Source organism: Dermacentor albipictus, chromosome 2 (assembly GCF_038994185.2).
Source record: "Dermacentor albipictus isolate Rhodes 1998 colony chromosome 2, USDA_Dalb.pri_finalv2, whole genome shotgun sequence".
Classification (NCBI taxonomy): domain Eukaryota; kingdom Metazoa; phylum Arthropoda; class Arachnida; order Ixodida; family Ixodidae; genus Dermacentor; species Dermacentor albipictus.
In genome coordinates, this window is record NC_091822.1 from 81,916,625 (window position 1) to 81,938,472 (window position 21,848).

Below are 21,848 nucleotides of genomic sequence, written 5' to 3' on the forward strand. Positions count from 1 at the left end.
CGGGATGAGAATCCCACAGTCTAGGGTGCAGAAACAGTGCATTGCACTGTGTATTAGTGCCTTCTGTCAGAGGTACAGCTGTCTCGAGGCTGTTTGGCATACTGAACTGTTTGCCAATTAGGCGAATCACTGATTACTGCTACAGTCAAAGGTGCTTTTTCTTGGCGGCAAGGGGTGGTTCCCTGAGGACTGCAAAAACAAAACATTTAGAAAATCAGGCAGTCCAAAAAAAAAATTAATGCATGCCTTTTACTGCCATTTAAAGGGAGGTGCTAGTCGAAAACATAAGAACCTAGAACTATGAAACCCCAGCTGTTTACATACTCTCTTAGGGTAATTTCAAATACTATATAAACAAGTTTTATGGCAAGTTGCATAGGTTTCGTTCTGTACAACGACAATGTGTAAAACGTCGGCATTCTTGCCCCCACTTTTTTATCTCTAAACTTCCATAATTGCAGACCAGTGATGACGCATAATCCTCCAAATCAACTGCAGAATACTGAAATATGTTACCGAAATTAATACCAAAATCGTTATTCACTGTTATGTTTTAAAAAGTGCATATAAGAAGTGTTAAATTAGAACCTGTGAAACCATTTCAAAATGTTTAGACAACCAGTAAGTGTTTCTTAAGATTTTATCTTACGTACGTAAGTGATGTTGAAGATCAACCCCTCAGTGGTGGTGGTCAAGACAGTTTAGGATTTCAAGCACAAAGTTGTCATTCTGGAGCAGTTTAGGAGCAGAATTTATTTTTCTACTTCGTGTTCCAAAAGTTTTTTTGGAACACTTGGAGTAGTACAGAAGTAATCTAGCCATTTGGTGGAGCTTGTTATTACTGTGCAGTCAGTAAGTGCTGCTCAAGAGTGAAGCAAGACACTCTTGAGACACTCTTAATCAGTGTACTGGCAGACCTTCAGAGCTTTTTTGGACGTGCCTGTGGCGATTTGGGCCCTTAAGGGCAGTAAAAGACATGCATTCATTTTTTTTGGACATTGTAGCGGCCCTTAGGGACTCTGAAAAATCGGACTGTACAACTGACCAAAAGGATGCTTCAAATGGTCCATGGGGCGAACACACAGCGGAACGAGGACAAGAATAGGAAGGACCATTGCATTGACGAATGACTGGGAAAGGAACTGTGCCGCCGCCTCTTTGAAGGAGCTTGAGCTCAAAAAGCGAAGTGTTGGCTTACACTAAGATGCAGGTTACCCACATCCACACCAAAATAAACCCCTTAAAGCAGTGAAATGCAACACTGAAGCATTATGCGCAGTCTGAGAGTATCTCAGGACAGTTGAGGTTGACTTTCCAGTTGCTTGGAGAATCTGATATGTGACAAAGTTCGGGCATAATACCAATGAGCTTGCTATCAGTTGATACAAATAGCTCTATTTGCTTTTGTATGCATCTCTTTTTATTCGCATTTTAAAATGTTTGACTATTTGCCGTGAGCTAGACCACTTTTTTTTTACAGTGAAGCTGTCTATTGCTAAGATCTGGCAGATCGCATCCGCGCATAGACCAACAATTTTTCATACGATGGGCCGATCCCGAAGAAAGTGCAATACCATGCCAACCCGAGGCAGAAGTAAAGCAAGCATTAAGCACTCCCCATATGTGGGCTAATCCCGAAGGTCATGAAATGCCAGTCCAACCTGCAGCGGAGATGAAGCAGGCTTTAAGCACTCCCCACACATGGGCCAATCCCATAGGTAGTGCAATACCAGGCTGACCCGCGGCAGAAGTGCAGTTCACCATTAAGGGGCCCACATACGCAGCTCCGCTGGTCAGCCTTCACAGATTAAAGGGCACCGAGTTTCTTTGGAAGATATTTTAGTAGCTGTGCATTTTACAAACCCCTTGTTTCAGTTTTCTATTTTGAATAAAATAAACACTACTCCTTACTGTTCAAACTGCATTGTTTTTATTTTTTTAACATGCTTACCAGAGAGTGACAGCATCAGGTGACATGGTGTCAGCCCATCTTGACGTGAAACTTGGTGAAAACCTGAAAAAAATCGGGGAATTTGAAAATGTCAACTTGGATACATTGTTCTTCTAAGCATGCAGTATGGCACATAAGCCTGGAGGTTAATGAAGAATCTCGAGAACACGTTAAGGACCGTACAAAGAGCAATGCAATGATAAATGCGGTGTGAATCAGAGAGCAAATAGGGATGGTCGATATTCTAGTAGACATTAAGAGGAAAAAACGAAGCTGGGCAGGCCATGTAATGAATAGGGTAGATAACCAGAGGACCATTAGAGTTGCAGAATGGGCGCCAAGGGAAGGGAAGTTTCGCCAAGGATGACAGAAAACTAGGTGAGATGATGAAATTTGAAAGCACAAGTTCGCATCAGCTAGTGCAAGACAATGATAATTGCAGGGAGGCTCCTTCGTTCTGCATTGAACTTTAAGGTAGGATGATGATGATGGTGAATGCGTGCAACTCTTTAAAAAGAAATTTGGGCCGGAAATAGCTTGCACAGTTCACCAAGACACGAAACCAAATTCGTATGCTTTGCCACTAACACGGATGTATTCCAGCGAAGCTAACTTATGAAAAGCGGCCACCATTGTGTAATCATCTATTTAATTGTTGGAACAGCTTGCGAAACATAGCATGATGTGTTGGAAGGAGCCCCGTAACTTTTTTTTTTATAGCCGGCTATAATATGCACATGCTGAATTTTTTATAATTAATGCTATGTGATGTGCAAAGTAAGCGGCAATTTTATCCAGTATTAAAACGTACCTTAGTGTAACAGTACAATGAGAGACGTAATCAACAATTTGTATGTATGCACATCTGAGTGCGCATGCATGCGTGCTGTAATCCTTGAAACTGGTGCACTGGTCTTAGTGCAGCTTGGTAGCTCATAGTTTGTGAGGGGATTCGTAATGGCAGTGCTCCACCACGCCACAATGCAGCAGTCAACGCTGATGGTGTATCCACACGCCGGACGGCTCCGTGCAAATCTGTGCCGCGGACGCTTAATCCGCCGCCCGTCTGGCTGCGAAGCCCATCCAGACGACGGACGGACTGAGCAGACGACCGCGCCGGAAAAATAAACATGGCGACACCACCCGAAGCGACTGCCGTCCGCCTCGAACCTGTCAAGTCGTCGTCGTCCACTGTGTGACCCGTAATTTTCAAACTGAGGCTTGTATTTGGTTTATATTTGTGCCCAGAAGCTTCGACAGCAATCTATTCGTGATGAGTGGGCACCGTTTCCGAAAGAGATACTCAGATTCTCTGCGTGTAGGCTTAGAGTGGCTGTATGGCTGAACATGGCCTCGACGATGTTGTGGCGGCCCGGGCGGATCTCAGTGGACGTAAGTTATTATGACTGCTTGTTTCTACTCACTCTAGATGGCGCCATCGGTGTAACAAAGACTTTGTCATACGTGTTTTTCACTCTGAATGAAAATGGCAATCGAAAGGAAACAACGGTTGGCCGCAATGGCTGTCGTTTTGTCCGAATTGGATGATGACGAGTGCTTGTTTCATCGAAAGAGGTCTTGTTACGCTCTCGTGTCCGCGTAATCGGTGAGAGCCATGTCCCACAACGCGGCGAACTGCTCCACGAGATGTAAGAACAAAGTTACCTCATCCACTCAGGTTCATTTCAGTCGCTCTTGTGCAAATCGCACGCTCGCGAACAGACACGAATGGTGTCAGCAGCGATGAAGCTGTTTCAGAAAGATCCCAAAGCCGCGCTTGTTGCCAGACTGTAGAGCATGCTAGGCTAAATCCGCAGCATTCGACTCCCAAAATCCGGATGCGAAAAATAGCACGGCATTTGTTGTCCGTGGGGGTCGCGGATGACGCGCGGACGGCACAAATTCGTGACGCGTAGTCACGTGATGCGCCGTCCGTCGTGTAGATCCACCATGAAGAGAGGAAATGCTAATCTTACCGACGCTGCACATTTTTTATTTATTTATTTATTTATTTAGAAAACACCTTACAGGCCCTGTCGGGTATTGAGTAAGGGGGGCAATGTAACAAAGAACTGTTAAGTACAATGGAAACAACTCAAAAATAAACCTAAGACAACTGTACAGTGGCTGAACTAAAAACAAAACAAAGCACAGCATGATCAAGCATAGCAGATATATAAAAGGAAGGAGATTATGTAAAAAGCACGCACAGGCGTTCACGAAATATTTTACGATCAGTTATCGTGACGATATCATCGGGAAGACCATTCCAGTGGGATATGCCACGAGGTACAGCAGATAAATTGAAAGCAGTGGTTTTACCGAAAATGCGCTAGAAGCTAAAATGATTATGTAATCTTGAGGACGTACGGACGGGGGTTTCGAGGGGTAATATGCATGGCTTATCGGAATGAACATATTTGTGAAATAGACAGAGCAAAGCAATCTTCCGGCGGATGTCTAGGGGCTGTAAAGAAATATTGAGCTTGATCTGCGTTATACTTGACTTTCGATCAAAATTCCGAGTTATATGTCGGGCAGCTCTGTTCTGGATGCGTTCCAGCATGGTTATTGAATATTCTTGGTGTGGTGACCATACAGCTGACGCAAATTCTAACTGCGGGCGTACAAATGTCAGGTATGCTAATTTACGCACGTCAGCAGATGAATTTTGCAAGTTGCGCCTCAGAAAGCCAAGGGTTTTAGATGCAGTTGCGCAAATTGTAGTGATATGCGGAGACCAAGAAAGGTTACTAGTGAGGTTTACACAAGGTATTTGTAAGTAGTGGTACGTGACAGGTTCGTGTTATTTATGGTGTATGTGAATATGGAGCTAGTGCGCTTGCGTGAGAACGATATATTATTACATTTGTAAGGGTTAAGAGACATTTTCCATATATTACACCAGTCGGTAATAATGTGAAGGTCATGCTGCAAGGCAGTATGATCGTTAATAGAATTAATTTGTCGGTAAACAACGCAATCGTCGGCGAACAGTCGTATGCCGGAGGAAATGTTTGAAGGTAGGTCGTTAATAAATATTAGGAAAAGCAGAGGCCCTAACACACTCCCCTGTGGTACACCAGACGTGACCTCAGTGACAGGAGAAGGAGAAAAAGTTTCTAAGCCAAGAAAGGGTTAGTGAGTCGATACCTAGATGAGATATTTTAGAAATGAGCCAGCAATGGGCAACGCGATCAAATGCTTTTGAAAAGTCCAGGAAAATGGCGTCTATTTGTTGACTGTTGTTCATACTGCTATGTAGATCGGTGGTAAATTCTAGTAACTGTGTTTCACAAGATAGACCTTTCCTGAAGCCATGCTGTTTCTGAAAGAAAAAGTTATTTTTTTCTAGGTGCGTGTAAATGTGCGAGGCGATTATGTGTTCAAATAGTTTGCATGACACAGATGTTAGCGATATTGGGCGATAGTTTTCAGGCCTATGTCTATCTCCAGTTTTAAAAATGGGGAAACCTTCGCAATCTTCCACTCAACGGGCAAGACACCAGACGACAAGGACTGCTTAAAGATATGATATAGGATGACACTTGAAGTAGATACTGTGTTTTTTAATAGCTTAGTGTTAATATTGTCAATACCACAAGCAGATGTGGTTTTAAGTCCGTTAATGAGACTAACAATGCCTTCAGTTGAGATATTTATGGGTGCCATAAATGGGTAATCGTAATCCGGAACCACTGGAATATCGGAATGGTCTTCCCTTGTAAAAACAAAAGAAAAATATGCATTAAATAGTGATGAACATTCCCCGTCTGAAAGAGGTGGTTGTTTGTCGTCTAGCAGAGAAATATCAGAAGTGTGACCGGGTATTAACGGTTGCCAAAATTTTTGCGGATTAGTCTTCAGGAGAGAAGGTAAGTCGTGAGTGAAGTACTTGTCTTTAGAAGTGCGTAAGGCTAAAGTGTACTCACTAAGGAAATTTTTGTACTTGCTCCATGAGGACTCTCCCGATTTATAGCATTGCGGTACAGACGTTTTTTTTTTTTTTTTATTACGTAGTGTTCAAAGTTTTTTATTGAACCATGGTTTAGATTTGTCGTTCGCTGCCGAAACGTACGGAATATATTTGTCTTTGTAAAGTATCCAGTTTTCGTTAACGGAACGTTGGGAAAAAGACGGAAAGAATGAGTCACTGTTGATGAAAATGTAGTTAGCTTTGTTGTAATCCCGAATTTTTTTATGTTGAAACCCAGTGAATAACATGGGAATTCGGAGCGTCAGCTGAAGCAGCTTATGGTCACTGAAACCGTCAGAAATTAACACAGGACACACGGTTTCAGGTGCGGTAGTTAGTGCCAAATCTAAGAGGTTATTGTCACGGGTGGGTTGATTGATTACCTGAGAAAGATTTAAGTCCAAGGTTAATTCAATGAAATCGGTTGCGTGCTTGCACGACGATGACAAGCATGGCCAATTGATTTGGGGAAAATTGAAATCGCCAAGCAGATAAACATAACTACCGTATTTACTCGCATAATGATCGCACTTTTTTTGTCAGAAAAATTGAAGCAAATTCAGGGGTGCGATCATTACGCGGGTTAAATTTCCGGGGAAAAAAAAAATTTTTTTTTTCGTCCGCGTTTGCTGCGGGATGCGAGATTGCGGGTGCGGGACACCAAAACAAAAATGGCGGCTAGCGGAGCGAGCCGAACGCGATTTTTTTTTTCTTCTCGTGAGTACATTACGTGCATTGAAACAGTTTCTTCCGTATTAGTGATGAATAATATCGTTAATATCGGCAAGTTTGCGGCAATAACGTAGCCATGTCCACTTTGAGGGGACAGAAATAGGTGGGCGCGCTTAGCTGCCAGTGACAGAAACACATGACGGGCATGCTGCGGAAACTGCGGCATCTGTCTTCACTACTTTCCGCTAATGGTGGGCGAATATCTTAGCTGTGTTACAAGCGTCGGCGTATGAATAGGGTACACTTTTAACGTATCAGAGTAAACGTGGCTACTATCATTGCCGCGCGCGATTTGTTGCGTGCTCACGAGTGCAAAAGCAGATGAAAAGAATCGAAATGCGCCTTTATTGTTTTTGTTGACATCAGCCATTATAAAGCCAACCCATAATAAAGGCAAGTTTGGTTGTACCTCATTTTGTCATGGAAGTGCGGAAAGTGATGAAAGTAATGAAATGAGGCATCTACTTAAGAATGTTTAGTGCGTGCAGGCCGCTTGGCTTGTCTTGAAGAGTCGTTCGCGTAGCATTCGACAGGTGGTAAGCGCGATCATTATTCGCTAGACTTAGCACACGACATATCGCTGCGGCAAGTTCGGGGTGCGATCATTACGCGGGAAATAAAAAAATCGAATTTTGACGACAAATTTTAGGGGTGCGATCATTACGCGAGTGCGATCATTATGCGAGTAAATACGGTAGTTGAACATTTCTGCATGGCAGTGACAATGCTTTCGCGTAGTTTATCAACAAATGGAAGGGACACTTCAGGTGGGCGGTAACAGACACCAACTAATATGTTTCCACAAATGGTTTGACAGGTAGCCCAGATAATCTCAAGTGATGATGAGGTGTCAACTTCATAAGAAGAAATCCTTTTATATATTGCAAGTAAGACACCACCGCCCTTTTTATCATTGTGGTCATGCCAATAAATGCTGAATATGTCACTTTCTATAAAAATTTCACTATCTGAAACATCGTGGTGTAGCCATGTTTCTGTTAGAGCTAGAACGTCGGGTTTGCTATCTTCTATAAAGGAACAAAATATATCGCGCTTATTTAGTATGCTGCGTATGTTAGTGTACGATATTGTGAGCAAACGAGATGATTCAGTAGAAGAGGGAAGTTTAGGGACCTGCGCCCCCGTAGATTTCTTTAGCTATCTGTTACATAATACGAAGGTGTCTCTATCAACATCGTACATGTATTCCTTGTTGTTAATGCGCATCTTGTCAAGTGAAAGTTTGCAGGGTTTGTCCTGTGCTCTTGCATATTCTAACAGCTTTTTTCTTGCTAAGCGAGTGCTTGGCGCGAAATCCTCGCGGACAGATCAGCGGGAGCCTTTTAGCTTCCTTGCAGAAGCCAAAATATTCTGTTTGTCTTTAAATGTGACCAGCTTAGCGATTATTGGCCTGCATTTGTCATGAGCGAATCGACCAATTCTGTGCACTCGTTCAAACTGGTCGCTTGATAAAGTAAGCCCCAGCCTTTCAGCGCAGAGTTTGACGACGTTTTGCTCTGAAGTCGTCCAATCTTCACCGGACTCATCGCTGATGCCAAAAAACAGTAAATTTGATCTACGTAGTCTGTTTTCGGCGTCCTCGCACCTTGAAGCTATGGTTTTTAACTGGTGTGAAAATGACTGGATGCCGTCAGGTATGTCTGTCCCAAAGGTTTCACGTAGGCTAAGGGTGGACTTGAGAGTGGCGACTCTGTCCTTAAGGCATTTCACCTCAACGTCTGTGGCGTCCTGCTTCTCTTTTATCCCCTTAAGCTCCACCAAAATTGCAGTTTGGCCTGCTGCTATCCTGCGTACAATGTCTAAAACAGAATCTTCAGGTCCAGGATTAAGTTCGACATCCCCAGACAGCATCAACCGCAACAAGTCGCACAAAGCAGCAGAGTGCGCGTTTGACACTGTCATAGAGCTCAATCGGGCACGACACCGCTATTAGACAGCGATTATTGCACTTATAGCCACTGGTATTGTCCAGGTAACTAACCTGTAACAACAGAAGCGGGGAGCGTCCCATTGTCGTAGCGGCGTCGTGCCCAGCAGAGAGCAGTTGTGGCGGGCTTTTATATTGCGCGCCGGATCCGATGTTCATGCTGGTGCATTGCCCGCGTTGCCAGGTGATGATTCCGTCATCCGCCAAAGCTGGTGCCGCATGCCACGTAGGCGCTCCCTCGTTCTGCGGTAGATCGACGATACCATTGTTGACAGGGCTCGGCCAAGGGGACCACGCATGCGCGTCCAAGGTACGTGACACACCCACGGAGCCAAGTTCCAGAATGACGGGAGGCCGGCAGGTCAGCCCGAGCAGGAGGAACTGTTACAACAGAAGCGGTGAGCGTCCCATTGTCGTAGCGGCGTCGGCTCAACATGCTCAACAGGCCAATGAGAGTGCTGACACGTGAGCTTGAAGCTCGCCAGATCCATCTAACAATTTGTGCGTCGTACATGACAGCATAATCAACATTTAATCATCGATTTATTTCAACTACCATGTACGTCGACGTTGCTTCTTTAGTGCCGATACTTTGTTGACCCCCCCCCCCTTCTTCAAGGATACTTCTGACAGTGAAAAATAACACTGAATGTCCACATCAACAGGAACGGGCATAAGATGCAACCATTTGCGACCTTTTTAACAGAAGCTTGTATTGCCTCACTGGTGTCGGTGTTACCGTGCGAAAAAACCCAAGCTGCGCAAAAATAGAAATTGCTTATCAGGCTGCGGATTCGAACCACCGACCTCCGGATCGCGAGACCACCACGCTAACAGATTCAGCCACTGTCAGTTCATCAAACGCTGCCTTTAAGATGGGTAAGTAGAAGCAGCGCAAGGCATGAGCCAATCACGGGCATCCCCTTCTTCCGGAGGAGGGAAAGGGTGTGTTCGCGTGTTTGCTCGCCCGACACCCGCAGTTTCCCACACCAGTTCAGGCCCAGCAGTCAGATGGGGAGGCCGCGTTTGGTCTGTTCTGCCAAAGAGCAGGCTGCATTGAAGGAATGGCAGTGGGAGCAGGCCACGTGTTGTGCGTTTGGCCAAAGAACAGGCAGTGTTTGATTGATGCCACCGGGAACTCATTCTAGATGGGGTCGACGTTGACGTGCCGCCCTCGCCGTGAGGCGTTACAAAGAGCCTCAGATCCCAAGCTTCGCTTGCACCCCGCTTCACAGCAGTGGAAGGGCAGTAACATTTTTGGCCTCCATCCTTGTGTCATAGTCCAAGCATGCTCTTGCTAAATAGAATCATTCTTGGCAACTAAAGGTTAGTGTTTAAGTGCAATTAAAGCTCCTCATTGGAACAGTCTCCAGGACTTCAGAATTTCACAATAAGTAGAATACCATTTTGTTGGTAAGTACCACGGCAGAGATAGTGACCTATAGGTAGATACTGAAAGAGCCAGTATTCAGTAAAAACTTATAAATGTAAAAAAATTTGGCCTAGTCTAATTTAGAGTAATTGGCAAAGATACCTGTTTTTGCAGTCTTATACTAGTGAAGGTTTAGCACTACAGGACTGTGCCAACTAGATCTGCCCAATTGATGCCATTATAGATTAACATTACTGAATATATTCTGCAATCACATTATTTATTCATAAATTACACTTGCGCAGGTAACATGCATGTACTGTCAAGAAGAGTAGATATGAGAGATTATACAGCTCGCAACGCACTGCAAAAATGAAAGGTCACAAAGCAAATATGTTCTCGTTAAAGAAGCATAACATTATCTGCAATGTTGTTAGAACTTCAAAAATAAGTTTTTTGTTCAAAGGCACAACTAGTAAACAACTATAGTAAGAATTTCATTTAAAGTTGGAGAAATAGTAGAACTCTTGGCATTCTGGGGAGTTAAAAAGAGTGGAATTAAGAAATCTCAACTTTGTCAAGTAGGAATGAAATGGAGGGCCCGCCCCATTTTGCAACTTTACTGTGGACCAGTGTATGCCAACATGGGAAGTAAGAAAAGAAATTTGGGTATTTCATGGTGCGTGTAGATCCATAGACTTTTGTTCCCAACGGTATCTTTTGATGACATGCCCAGGCTTTTTTTTTTCTAGTCACTTGTTGCACTTTAATGCGATAAAATCTACTTGAACCTCTTGTTGTCGCAAGATCCGCAGGCGAGCTCGTTCCCTCAATCGGTTGCCACCACCCAGTCTCTACTCAACTATATCTTGTGAACAATATATACATCTTTTTTTTTTTTGCCTCCTAGCATTTTGGGTGATATCCTGAGTGATGAAAACAAGCACTCCATAAAATCAGCAACATCTATCATTACAACAGATTCATAACAATAGTGCAGCCACTACATTGTTTTAGCTTTCCATACTAAATAAACTCACTGGATCTGCGTTAGTGTGGGCAGGGGTAAGCTTGTACACGTAAGTTTTTGGTAACATTCATAACAAAGCAAACAAGCTTTCAGGACTATAAACCTTTGAGTCACATCAGCTACGTGGGAGCAAAATATACATTCAAAAAACAGGAAAAATAGGCACACTGTTATGTGCCACTAATCCTTTCCTAAAAAGCTGCAAGAATTTAGGCGGTTTTGATAGAACTATAGCATGGCACAAAACTGATGGTGCTGTGCATTTGGTCACTGCAAGCAGCTGTACATTGTTAACCTCTCTGGCCAATCATGTCTGCTGCAGAAGCATCCCTAGTATGTCTCCCAATTTCAAGATACTTGATTTAGTGCAGTATCACTCTTTGTTGACCTTTTTATCAGACTGACGCAGAAGTGGGAGCACTGTACACTGTTCACATTTTCTTTGTGCGCAAAAGATAAGTATGCGTTGCATTCACCACTAAGAGAATGTATTTAATGCTGTTCTTAAGTTTACAGCCTTACAGCACATGACACAGGTATTCATGACAAATCTGTGCATGTCATACAGACAGCTGATCAAATGAAACACCACTTTCCTCCCTCTTGAGAAAGCGCCACACCCAGCCAGAGTCAAGGCAACACAAACAAACAGTGCAATGCAAAACACAGTCTTAAAAGTGTCGCTCGCCATGATGCATTACTTCGGTAAATCGCCCAATTCAGGATGCGCAATGCCACGGTGGAAAATGTGCCACGCAACAAAACTGGATAAGAAAAAAAAAGCGGGTGGTGCTAGTCACGTGAACCCGATGTGGTTCTTCGGCTCAAGTATGTGACAAGGTGAGGAAGGAACGTCGCTCGCGGAGGCTACTCAAGGCAGAGGGAGAGTGTCTCTCTGTTGGCAGTCACGCTCACCTCATGGTGGTGTGGTAAGAGGGCATTCAATTTCTGCTGTCTCCTCTAATAACAAACCAGTTTAAAAGATTATTTCGATAAAGAAATGCCAGAAGTCTGAAGTCGTTACTCCAAACATTCATCGTGGATATGAAGTCTAATGCATGCGGAACTGTCGAAAGTGGTTCACTCATATTCTTCTCATCTACTTTCAAGAAATTTCACACTAAATTGATGTAGACCTCTGCATTGTCACAAACAGCAGGAAGCAACCTTGAAGTATGTTTTGAATTCCTCATTAATGCATGAAAATCCAGGATGCAGCAGCCAAGTAACAGTCTACTACACATAACTCCATCTTTACCTCTGCGTTCAGGCAATGAAATGCAGTTTTTACCATAGCGAGCATGAGATGTTTACTTGGAGATGCAGCTCTTAGCCTGTCTACGTATGACTGTGATATTTAAAAAAGGTGCCAGTTATTTAAAACTATGTTATTAAAAAAACATCTTTCATGTTTGAAACATGCCTGGAGGCAATAATAACCAGCTTGAAAAGTAATTATGTCCCATGGCTGTATTCGGGTCTCAAGAAGCTTTAAATTGCAGTGTAAACTAATAGCGTCCTCGATCACCCGCACCGGGGCGCCTTGGTGCGCACTTTCATCCTCGATCACCGGAAGCACACCCTGTTGGAGCAGTTTTCCATTGCCCCGTCTCACACCGAGAAAATCGGTGGTGTGCCGGGGTGCAATCCCCAGCAAGCACTGCGGGACGCGCGCGCGCACTGCCGACTGCAGAACCGTGGATGCTCTGGCCCGATAGCTGCGGTTGCAACGGAGTTAGCCAGTGGAGATGTCGGCAATGAGAAAGGAAGCGCTGCTAATTGCCGCAATCGATGAGCTTTTTTTTCAAGTTCTTCTGACAGCGAAGACGGCATGCTTATCAACCTCGTCCAAAAACAATCTGGTGAAGAGCGGCCGAAAGTGGACAGGTTCGTTGAAAGGGTCGTCAGGAACGGGTAGTCAGGATTAATTATAAGATCCATTGGTGTTTGCTTGCAACCAGGTATGTCAGAGCACGCAGTTTGACAAGGTTCGAGCGCTTGCCACAGATGCTCAGCACCTGCAAACAACAAAATGTGCGCGCGCGCGTGTTCGCGCACGTCTTGCGCGCCAGGGGCAAAATAGCGCTGCATGCAAGCACCCTGCAATGGGTGCAGTTTTGTCCTCGATGTTGACCCTTTGCAGTGCGCCACCACAGCGGTGCAAGGCGCATCATTCTGGTTTCGGGGCAACCCCGGGGCAAGGTGATTGAGGACGCTATAAAACTTGCTAGGGGGCCTGATGTATAAGGCCCTCAAAAAATAGGCCAAACAGGGGGCTAAATGTTTCTTCAATAGGATAGAAAGTTTGCGCTGGAAAGTTAACACCAAATATAAATGAAAATATATTACTTCAGACTTACCACCAGACTTTCACTATTCGAGTCTTGTTCTCCAAGGTGCATTGCCATTCCAACTTGTCCAGCTAGCGAGAAATGCAGTTCGTATTGCCTTCGCCAATGTGTTGCACATGCACATGTGATGAACTCTACAAACTGAGAGCAGCATTGAAGATAAACTGAGCAGCTGAAAGCGCACGCACTGTTGCTTCTACGCACAATATGGAAACTAAACAGCAGAGGTAAATTTCGTTAAAAGAACTGCGTAACACTTCATTCCCGTTCATATTGAAACATAAGTCGACTCTGAATATAAGACAACCCCCTACTTACAAGACATCGCATTACAGTCCCCTTTATAATGGAAAACTACATGTTCTATAAAAAATTGGGCACTGAAAGCACCATGCCCCGCTCTGCTTCAATTGTTTCGCTTAAATCTTTTGTGTACCCAGCAGAAATTCTAGATTCTAAGCTTTTGTTTTAAATGTAACAAACCTCGTCAAATTTGGTGCAGTGGTTGCCGAGAAAAACGAATACTCCGTTTACATGTATTTAGATTGGAACACCCGAGCTAAAACTTCCTCTTAAACGCGCCCGCCACGCGGAGGCATTGCCGAGCCCAAACCGAAGGAGCAGTACGGGATCCACATTTTCTCTGCTGGAGGCACCGCCAAATTACACTGAACAAAGAAACGTTGCGTACCCTTAGTACACGTACAAATTTCCTCTTTATAGCGACAATGTAGGGGACTGCGGCTTGCACTGGCAGCCGGCTTTACCTATGCGCCGCCAGTCTGGTTCCTCAGACGTGTAACGATTGCGACAGTGTACGCGGCGCAAAAAGCACCTGGGACTCCTGCAAGACCAGACAAAACCTTGCCTATGTGCATTATCTAACTCCTTCTCATTACCGTTAAACAAAACTCGAGAACGCAGTCAAGAATTTCGTATTGAGCTGAGAGTACGCTGCACAAGGTCTACTGAAAGACGGAACTTTTAACGACAGCTTCTAGGCTAACTTCAAGATGCATCGATAAGTAACTGTTCAATAACTGTAGAATAAATACGTCCACTTGCCTGTCTGTTCACGCCAATACCGCAAGCACTTTTCAGAAGCACGAGACGGGCGCTGAAAAGCGTCGAGACATTTCATTCGGCGAAATTAACCGCTTGCATTTCCAATGCAGCGAAAAATCAAGTGAACGATTAGAGTGTATTAACGACTTCGACGACGCAATCGGCCATTTTGGGAAGCTTTAGGCATGGATCGGCTTGGCTATTAGCCCCGAGAACGAACACGAGCGGCGCTGCGAGCGCCGCTCGCGTGACGTCAGGGCACGGACTCGCGCCTGTCGTCTGCTACAGTTCGGGCGTTGTCCGGGCGCTTTCTGCGGTGTTTTCGTTTGTTCACCCTCGTTCTCTCTGCTTGTATACTTATGGTGGTCGTCTCAAATATATTTTTACGACGTCTTTCTTTGCGAACATTTATTCAAAGAGCTAAGTTCTTAGACAACAATGCGGCTCTCGAAGGCAACGCTACAGTGCCAGCCGAAGCGACGCAGACCAGCCCATTGCGGGTTTTTCATACGCGGATAGACAATCACAAAAGCATAGCCTATAGGAATCCAGTTATGATACCATACCTGCCGCGGTGCAACAAGTATGTCACAAAGCTGGCTTTATATGACTTCTACAGCAGTCACGTTGATTTTATTCCGCTAAAACAGGTTTGCTCACGACGAGTAGTTCATAGTATAATATCGAATTTTTGCATTTCCTCACAGAAACGCTCGGCAGTAGCACGGGGACTTAACTAATACTGGAGCTTAGATTCTACACGCCTCACTTGCTTCTTTACCTGCTTGTCAACATTAGGCGGTTCTTCACATGTTTATTTTTTCTTAAGCGGTGGAAACTTGAAGTAAAGTTAATGAAGGCTTACAGCTATTTACAGAGTACAAATAGGAATGTACCAATATATATTCCCTTTTCCGTGCTACACGTTCAACTCGCCTCTTTAGAGCGCGTTTGCTAATGATTAATAATGTAAGTTATGTTCCTCTTTTTTTGTCTATGTTACCTAGTGTATATCATTTATTTATTTCAATGCCACAGTGTGTTTTGCATTGTTATTGTGGAAATATTTTACTGTTCTTTCATATATTGTATAACTGCAATGTTTTATGGCCACTATATAAATGTAATTTATATGGCGCTTGATGTGTTACCCCATGCAGCCATATTGTACCTAAGGGGGTGAGGTTACCTCAAGCCACGTCTGTGCGGCTTTTTTCCCTCATCCACCTCCATCTACCACTCCTCTGTACATGTGTGTGTGTAAATGGAAATTAATAAATCAAATCAAATCAAACTCACTTGAGAAATTTACTGGTGCTTGTTGCTGGAGGAATATACATGACGAATCTGTTTGGCGAACTGACACAGGCTGCTCGGCCCAATTTTTTTAGTGAAGCATGCCTGCTGGACCGCATAGCTGCAGCCAGAAAGACGTCGAAGCGTCAATGACTAGTAGTATGGGACATATTCAAGATATCGAAATTCCCCCGGTGGAGGGTCAGAAATCAAGTGAAAGTATATGCAAGGCTTGTGGTGCTTTCTTTATGAATGTTTGCGATTGGATTGGAGCAAACTTAATTTAGCCTTAATTTATGTACCGACGAAGCGAATTGTTATCCGTTTGTATAATTAAATAACGCTGGATCGAGACATTGTGAGACAGAAGGTGCTTGAATTTTCCTTTTGTAGGCAATCTAAGCTGCGGTGTAGTAGCTCGAGAATACTTTAGCCATTCCAGTTGGCGCTGTAAAAAAATGCTTTATGGTTTTAATTCGAAGTTGTAGTGAACTGATGGGTTTCGCGAACATAGCGTGCCTCGCCATACGGACAGTCGATTGCTACCGTTACGTGATCAGGGGTGTGCCATATTGTCGATAAAGGCTACTGAGGGCCACTATGAAACATTTCATCACTTTCAATTGAGTGGCTCTCGATCTTAACAACGAAACTTATCTCTCAGGTGATTGCTACTATGGTGTTTGTGAATTAACTATGTAAATACTCTACATGACGCGCCGTCGTGTTAGCAGCCATGAGCAATTCGTTTTTTGGAGGCCTGTTTCAGAGGGGGATGAAAGTAGCAGCAAACTTTTTCATAAGAAATGCGCGCCTAACTATTCTTTTACGCAACAATGAATGGCCATATTTGAATAGAACAACACACCAGAGTAATAGGAATCGTGATGACAGCTTCGCTTGGCAGTGTCTTTCTAACATCGGATAACATGTTGACGCCAATTACCAAATTTTTCTTATCTCATAGCTAAATACTAAATGATTGTTAAGTGTTTAGCGAAGCATCATACACAACTTCGCGCGTTGAATTTGCAGATATTCTTTTTTTAGTCAAAATTTACCGATACACACGGCGCATATATGCATTGCAAAACCTAGTAGACCCCTTTAACGCTACTTAGCTTGCGATATCCAAGCCGCAAAGTTTCTCGACTCACACGCCTTTGAAGAGGAAACTGTGGTTAAGGTATGGCAGCTGAAAGAAGCCGACGTATTCTTCAATACGTACGGCTCGAGCCACCCATACCTCAAGCATACACGAAGGGAACGAGCGCGCGCGGCAGCCGAGCGAGCCGGAGCGAGCGGCGTCTTGGCCGTGACGTCACTCGCGAGAGGGCGCCACTCCTAATTCTCGCCGCTAATAGATGCGCACAATCTTTGGAAGCAACTTTCTTCTTCTTCTTTTTTTTTTTGTTGCCAGACAAAAATCGCTGTGTTAAACCTTTTTTTTTTTTTACAGAGAAGATATGTTTATATTAAGGGTATGGTGGCTAGCATACACTCTTAGGCATAATTACACCCTCTTGCCACACAACGATAATCGTCATCTGCTTGTCCGCATTTCCTTTCTTTAACGCGGCGAGTCCGGTACTTTCCAGTAACGAACGGCATGCGCATTATCATTCCCGACAGGAAAGTACCAGGCAATGCTATCATGCTGATAACGCGTGTGCCGTTCGTTACTGTAAACGCCGCCAGAAGTGAGGAACAATTCCGTGTGTCTTGAATGACGCTTGTACAGTTATCAGTCAAACCGCCTAATGTTGCCACTTCTCTGCTGTGCTTATGTGGGCTTTTTTCTAACCTATCACAGTGGGTGCAGCATGTCCAGAACCACAGCGTCCTGCGGTCTATCCTGTTGCACGGGACTGGTGGCCACGCATCGTTACACAACTTCCCAAATAACAATAAGAGTCAGTTTGGCACTTAGTAGAGCAGTATACGAGGGATCAAAAAAAAATGTGATTGTTCCGCAAATATGTTCCGCAAATATATATTTCTCTATCATTCTTCTAGAGGTAATTCAAAAAACGAAACTATAGTCGGATGCAACTTAAGTATGCAGCGAAGCCCCGCCCACGGCCTCATAACCGCCAGCCACTGTTCCTCTGCGAGGCTGCAAATAATTCATACTTCAAACTTTTCCTGTTAGGCAAATAAGGCGGTGACCACAAAAATAAAATTATTAGCGCAAAATTTTATACATTTTCCCTCCCTTATTAAAGTATAATGGCGAAAGTCGAATTCTTTTCGAACTGAAAATTATAAAATGCTTGCTTTGCTGCAACTATTTGTTTTCAAGTTTCAGTGCAGTTGGCAGTGAAGTTTCATGAGTAAAACGGGTTCAGCAGTGAAATGAACTGTACCGCAGACTTTTGAAGAGTGAAATGCTCAGACTCCATACACTTTGTCCATGCCTGTTGCACACCTCACTGCTTCCGCCGATGAAAAGGCTCTTCAAGAACAGCAGACTCTCCGGATCTATCAAGTAGGATGCATTGTTGAAAAGGCCACATGACGATGATTTTGTTTGCTTTTGTGATTGGCTGGCTAAGCAACACAACCCCGCGCGGTTCACGTGCCATGCTTGCTATGTATTCTACTATAGAAATCTTTAATTTACATTTTCACTTGTTTACTTGTTCTTGGTAGAGTTCTTCCTGCAGTTCTTTCCAGCGTGAGTCCATTTGATGTGGTTCCTTGTTTGCCATGTAAAGGAGAGGTGCATCTCACAGGCCTTATGTGTCTTTATGGTGAATGGTGGGCATTATTCATATTTGTATAATAAAGGTACCCTTCCCCTAATTTGCATAGGAAGGAGACCTAAGGTTGCCCCCTCCTCGAAAAAAATTACAGCGTACGCGCCTGCCCTGTTGCCATTGATGAAACGACACAGAGGAATGCATAGAGCAAACTTTAGAGTCGGAAGGCTCGCATCGATGTCACTGGTTGTCCTTTCCCATTGTGCACCATTAAAAGCACTCATTGGAGTTAAAACAATGTTTGACTAGTTGCTAACATATTTCATAGTTTCCTTCCAGCGCAGACCCTCACTCCAGAATGCTGCAGGTCACACTGAACATTAATTTCCAAGTTTCAGTGCACTTCCTGAACCGCCCCCACTGCCAGATCCATCGACAGTAATTTTGGGTAGTTATTCCCATAAAACTTCTGGGTTCCTTGCCTTGGCACTCAACCTCAGTACACTGTAGCTACGAGTATAGGTGAGAAAATTATGCCGTATAAACAGAATGAAAGGCAATTTCCTAAACATGCAAAAGCATGCAAGTTCCTTCAACGCGCAAAAAGCATGGATAGCAGGCATATTTCTAATTTAGTGTGTTCACTGTGTGAAAGCTTACATTTACATATATGGAAGCATAGAACGAATGTTTCAAAGCATTAATTACATCCTTGAGCTTAATAATTAACATTAAAAATTCCGTATAATTTGGGTAATTTAATCTTACACATAAAACCAATTCATTCAGTTTTGCAGACACTAAGTGGGATCACAAGTTTCACTATGTCTTTTGGAAGAACGACACAGGAACATGTTTTCTGCTGCAAAATGTTTTCCTGTAAAACATCTAATTGGGAAGAAAAGCATTCTAAAACAATACAAGGTTTTCAACTTACTTATCCCAAATGAAATATGCAGTAATCTTTGCCAGTCTGTCTTTTATAGTTCTTTTAACAAAGAAATTATTGCCATGTGATGCTTTGTGCACTACACACAAAATTCAGTGAATGACAATGCCATTCATGCTTAAAATAAAAAAGAACACTGCTTCCCCAAGTGTTGCTAGCGGCTACTTCCTAATATAGGTTATAGGCACTCAAAGTTCAAAATTTTCAAGTGGAAATGAGAGTGAAGAAAGGCAAATAAGGAGGTTAAAGTGAAAACACTGTATTAGGCACACCTGCAACTAATAGACGATGCAACTAATAGAGAAGAAAACTCAACTAACAACTCCATGGAGGTAATAGCAGAAGTGTCAAAGTATGGAAGAAAATAAACGAAGCACTAAATCGGAAGTCAGTCGATACACAAACAAATACGTTGAACATTGATTGCACTTTTGTAGGTGGTACAGAACTTGCAGACCATTTTAACAATTTTTTTGTTAAAGTAGGATGCATAGATCACGACATTCAAGATACAATGCATGCCGCTTCATTAAGAGAATCTTTATTCCTAAAGCCTACTAGCATCCCTGAGATGATTACAACATTTCCATCCTTGAAGAATAGCCATAGTCGATACGTCGATGATTTAGAAATTAGGCCAATTAAGTACGTCGTAGACTTACTTGCAACTGCAGTAATGCACATTTTTAATATTTTCCTGTCAACCGGAGTTTTCCTGCGTAATATGCAGGTAGCGAGAGTAATAGTTCACAAAGGAGGTGACAAAAATAATATGGGCAATTATCGGCCAGTATCTATACTTCCTGTGCTATCAAAGGGACTCGAAAAAATTTTTAACTTTCATATTGATAATTTTTCGCAAAAACATAGCCTGCTAACCGACTGTCAACACGGGTTTAAGAAAAAGCGGTCTACGGAAACTGCTTTAAGTATACAGAAGAAGCTTATTCTAGAGAACACTGAAAAAAATTTTCTGACTTTAGGGTTATACGTAGACTTCAGCAAAGCCTTTGATAGGGTCAACCAGAAATTGCTGCTGATAAAGCTGGAAAAATATGGCTTCCGAGGAATAACACTTGAACTTATCTGATCTTATTTAGAAAGCCGACGTCAGTTTGCTGAAATTAATGAGAACAGATCGCAGATAAAATCTTTGAGAGCGGGTGTGCCCCAAGGTAGCATTCTTGGCCTGATACTTTTCCTGTATTACATTAGTGATATTGTACAAGTGAGCGATATGTGTAAATTTGTCACATATGCAGATGATTGCTCTGTTTTCTTTACAGGTAAAGATTTAAAAGAAATAACACCTATAGCAAGCTCCGTTTGTTATGGACTTCGAGCATGGTCTAAGGCAAACGGCCTCATCCTCAATGAAACCAAAACAAAATGCGTTGTTTTTCATGCTCTGGGAAGTTCTACTACATTGCCAGATAATATTGTGTGGGGTCTGTATAAAATTAACATTACGTCATCCATAAAAACCCTAGGCATAATACTCACAGAGCATATGTCCTGGAATGAACACGTTAGTCATATTTGCTCAAAGGTATGAAAAGTTGTAGGTGTGTTAAATTGCAATTGAAGTGCATTACCTTTTCAAGTTAAGCGTCTCATTTATCATGCTCTTCTCCATCCACACCTCAGTTACTGTTCACTTATATAGGGTAACACTACAGCGCAAAATATTCAAATGCTGGAAATACTTCATGAGAAAGCAATTCGGGTGATAGCGAACGTTTGTTTTTTCGAGCATACGCAAGAGCTTTTCCAACAAAACAGAATAATCAGAGCCCGTGACATATATAAATTCAAAACATTACTAAGCTATAGAAATACTATGCTGGGAAAACTCGATTCATTCCTAGCCCCGGCAACTCTACAACAAAATAGAAGTGCATATTCATATCGTCACCAGGCACCATGGCAGATCCCTTTTTCACATACTAAATATGGCTGCCAATGCCTTAAACATACACTACCTTCCCTACTTAACTATTTTAACCAACATGTTGATGTGTTATCTCTAAACATAACTAAAATATTGGATTTGTTCTTATAGATGTGTATTGTCAACTGCTCCAACAGTTCCGTAGAACTTGTCATATATTCTCATTTTGTTTATACGTTCACACTAGTAACTACTATTCCTAGAATCCAGGTTTCCACTGCAGTGATTGTGCCCGAACCACGTGGCAGGGTTTCGTGTCGTGAACTGGATGCTGCAAAGGGCGTCTTCACGTTTGTTAAAATTCAAGGATGTGACGACGCCCTGGGCTACATTGCCGAGATGTCTGTCACGAAAGCAGCAGCCTATATGCAGATTTTTCTTTTTTTATGTTTTTTAACATAGATGCACATATATATTTGCAAGTATGTAAAATAATTTCTAAAAAAAAAAGAACGTTTCCTGATGGTAACTTGTGTTTATTGTAAACTTCTGTGAAATTTGTTATATCTATATATGTATGTGTGT

At 43.0% G+C, this 21,848-nt stretch overlaps 1 protein-coding gene across 11 annotated transcripts in view; it reads right to left on the reverse strand.

Annotated features, from left to right (window-relative positions):
- Positions 1–21,848, reverse strand: part of LOC139055978 (uncharacterized) — a 45,178-nt gene that overhangs the window by 8,015 nt on the left and 15,315 nt on the right. For 4 of the 11 annotated variants that reach the window (XR_011512061.1, XR_011512060.1, XR_011512064.1 and 1 more), the window contains 2 exons: positions 8,662–8,988; positions 1,952–2,014 (listed from right to left, as the gene is read on the reverse strand). Coding sequence is in view for 4 of the 11 variants with exons in the window: in XM_070533696.1 (XP_070389797.1) it covers positions 1,982–2,014; positions 8,662–8,988 (360 nt within the window). In the remaining 7 variants the exon portion in view is untranslated. Of the gene's footprint in view, positions 1–14; positions 190–1,951; positions 2,015–8,661; positions 8,989–13,369; positions 13,432–14,051; positions 14,070–14,425; positions 14,610–21,848 lie in introns of those variants that run through there. The other 7 variants (XR_011512059.1, XR_011512063.1, XR_011512058.1 and 4 more) reach the window with 7 other exon arrangements.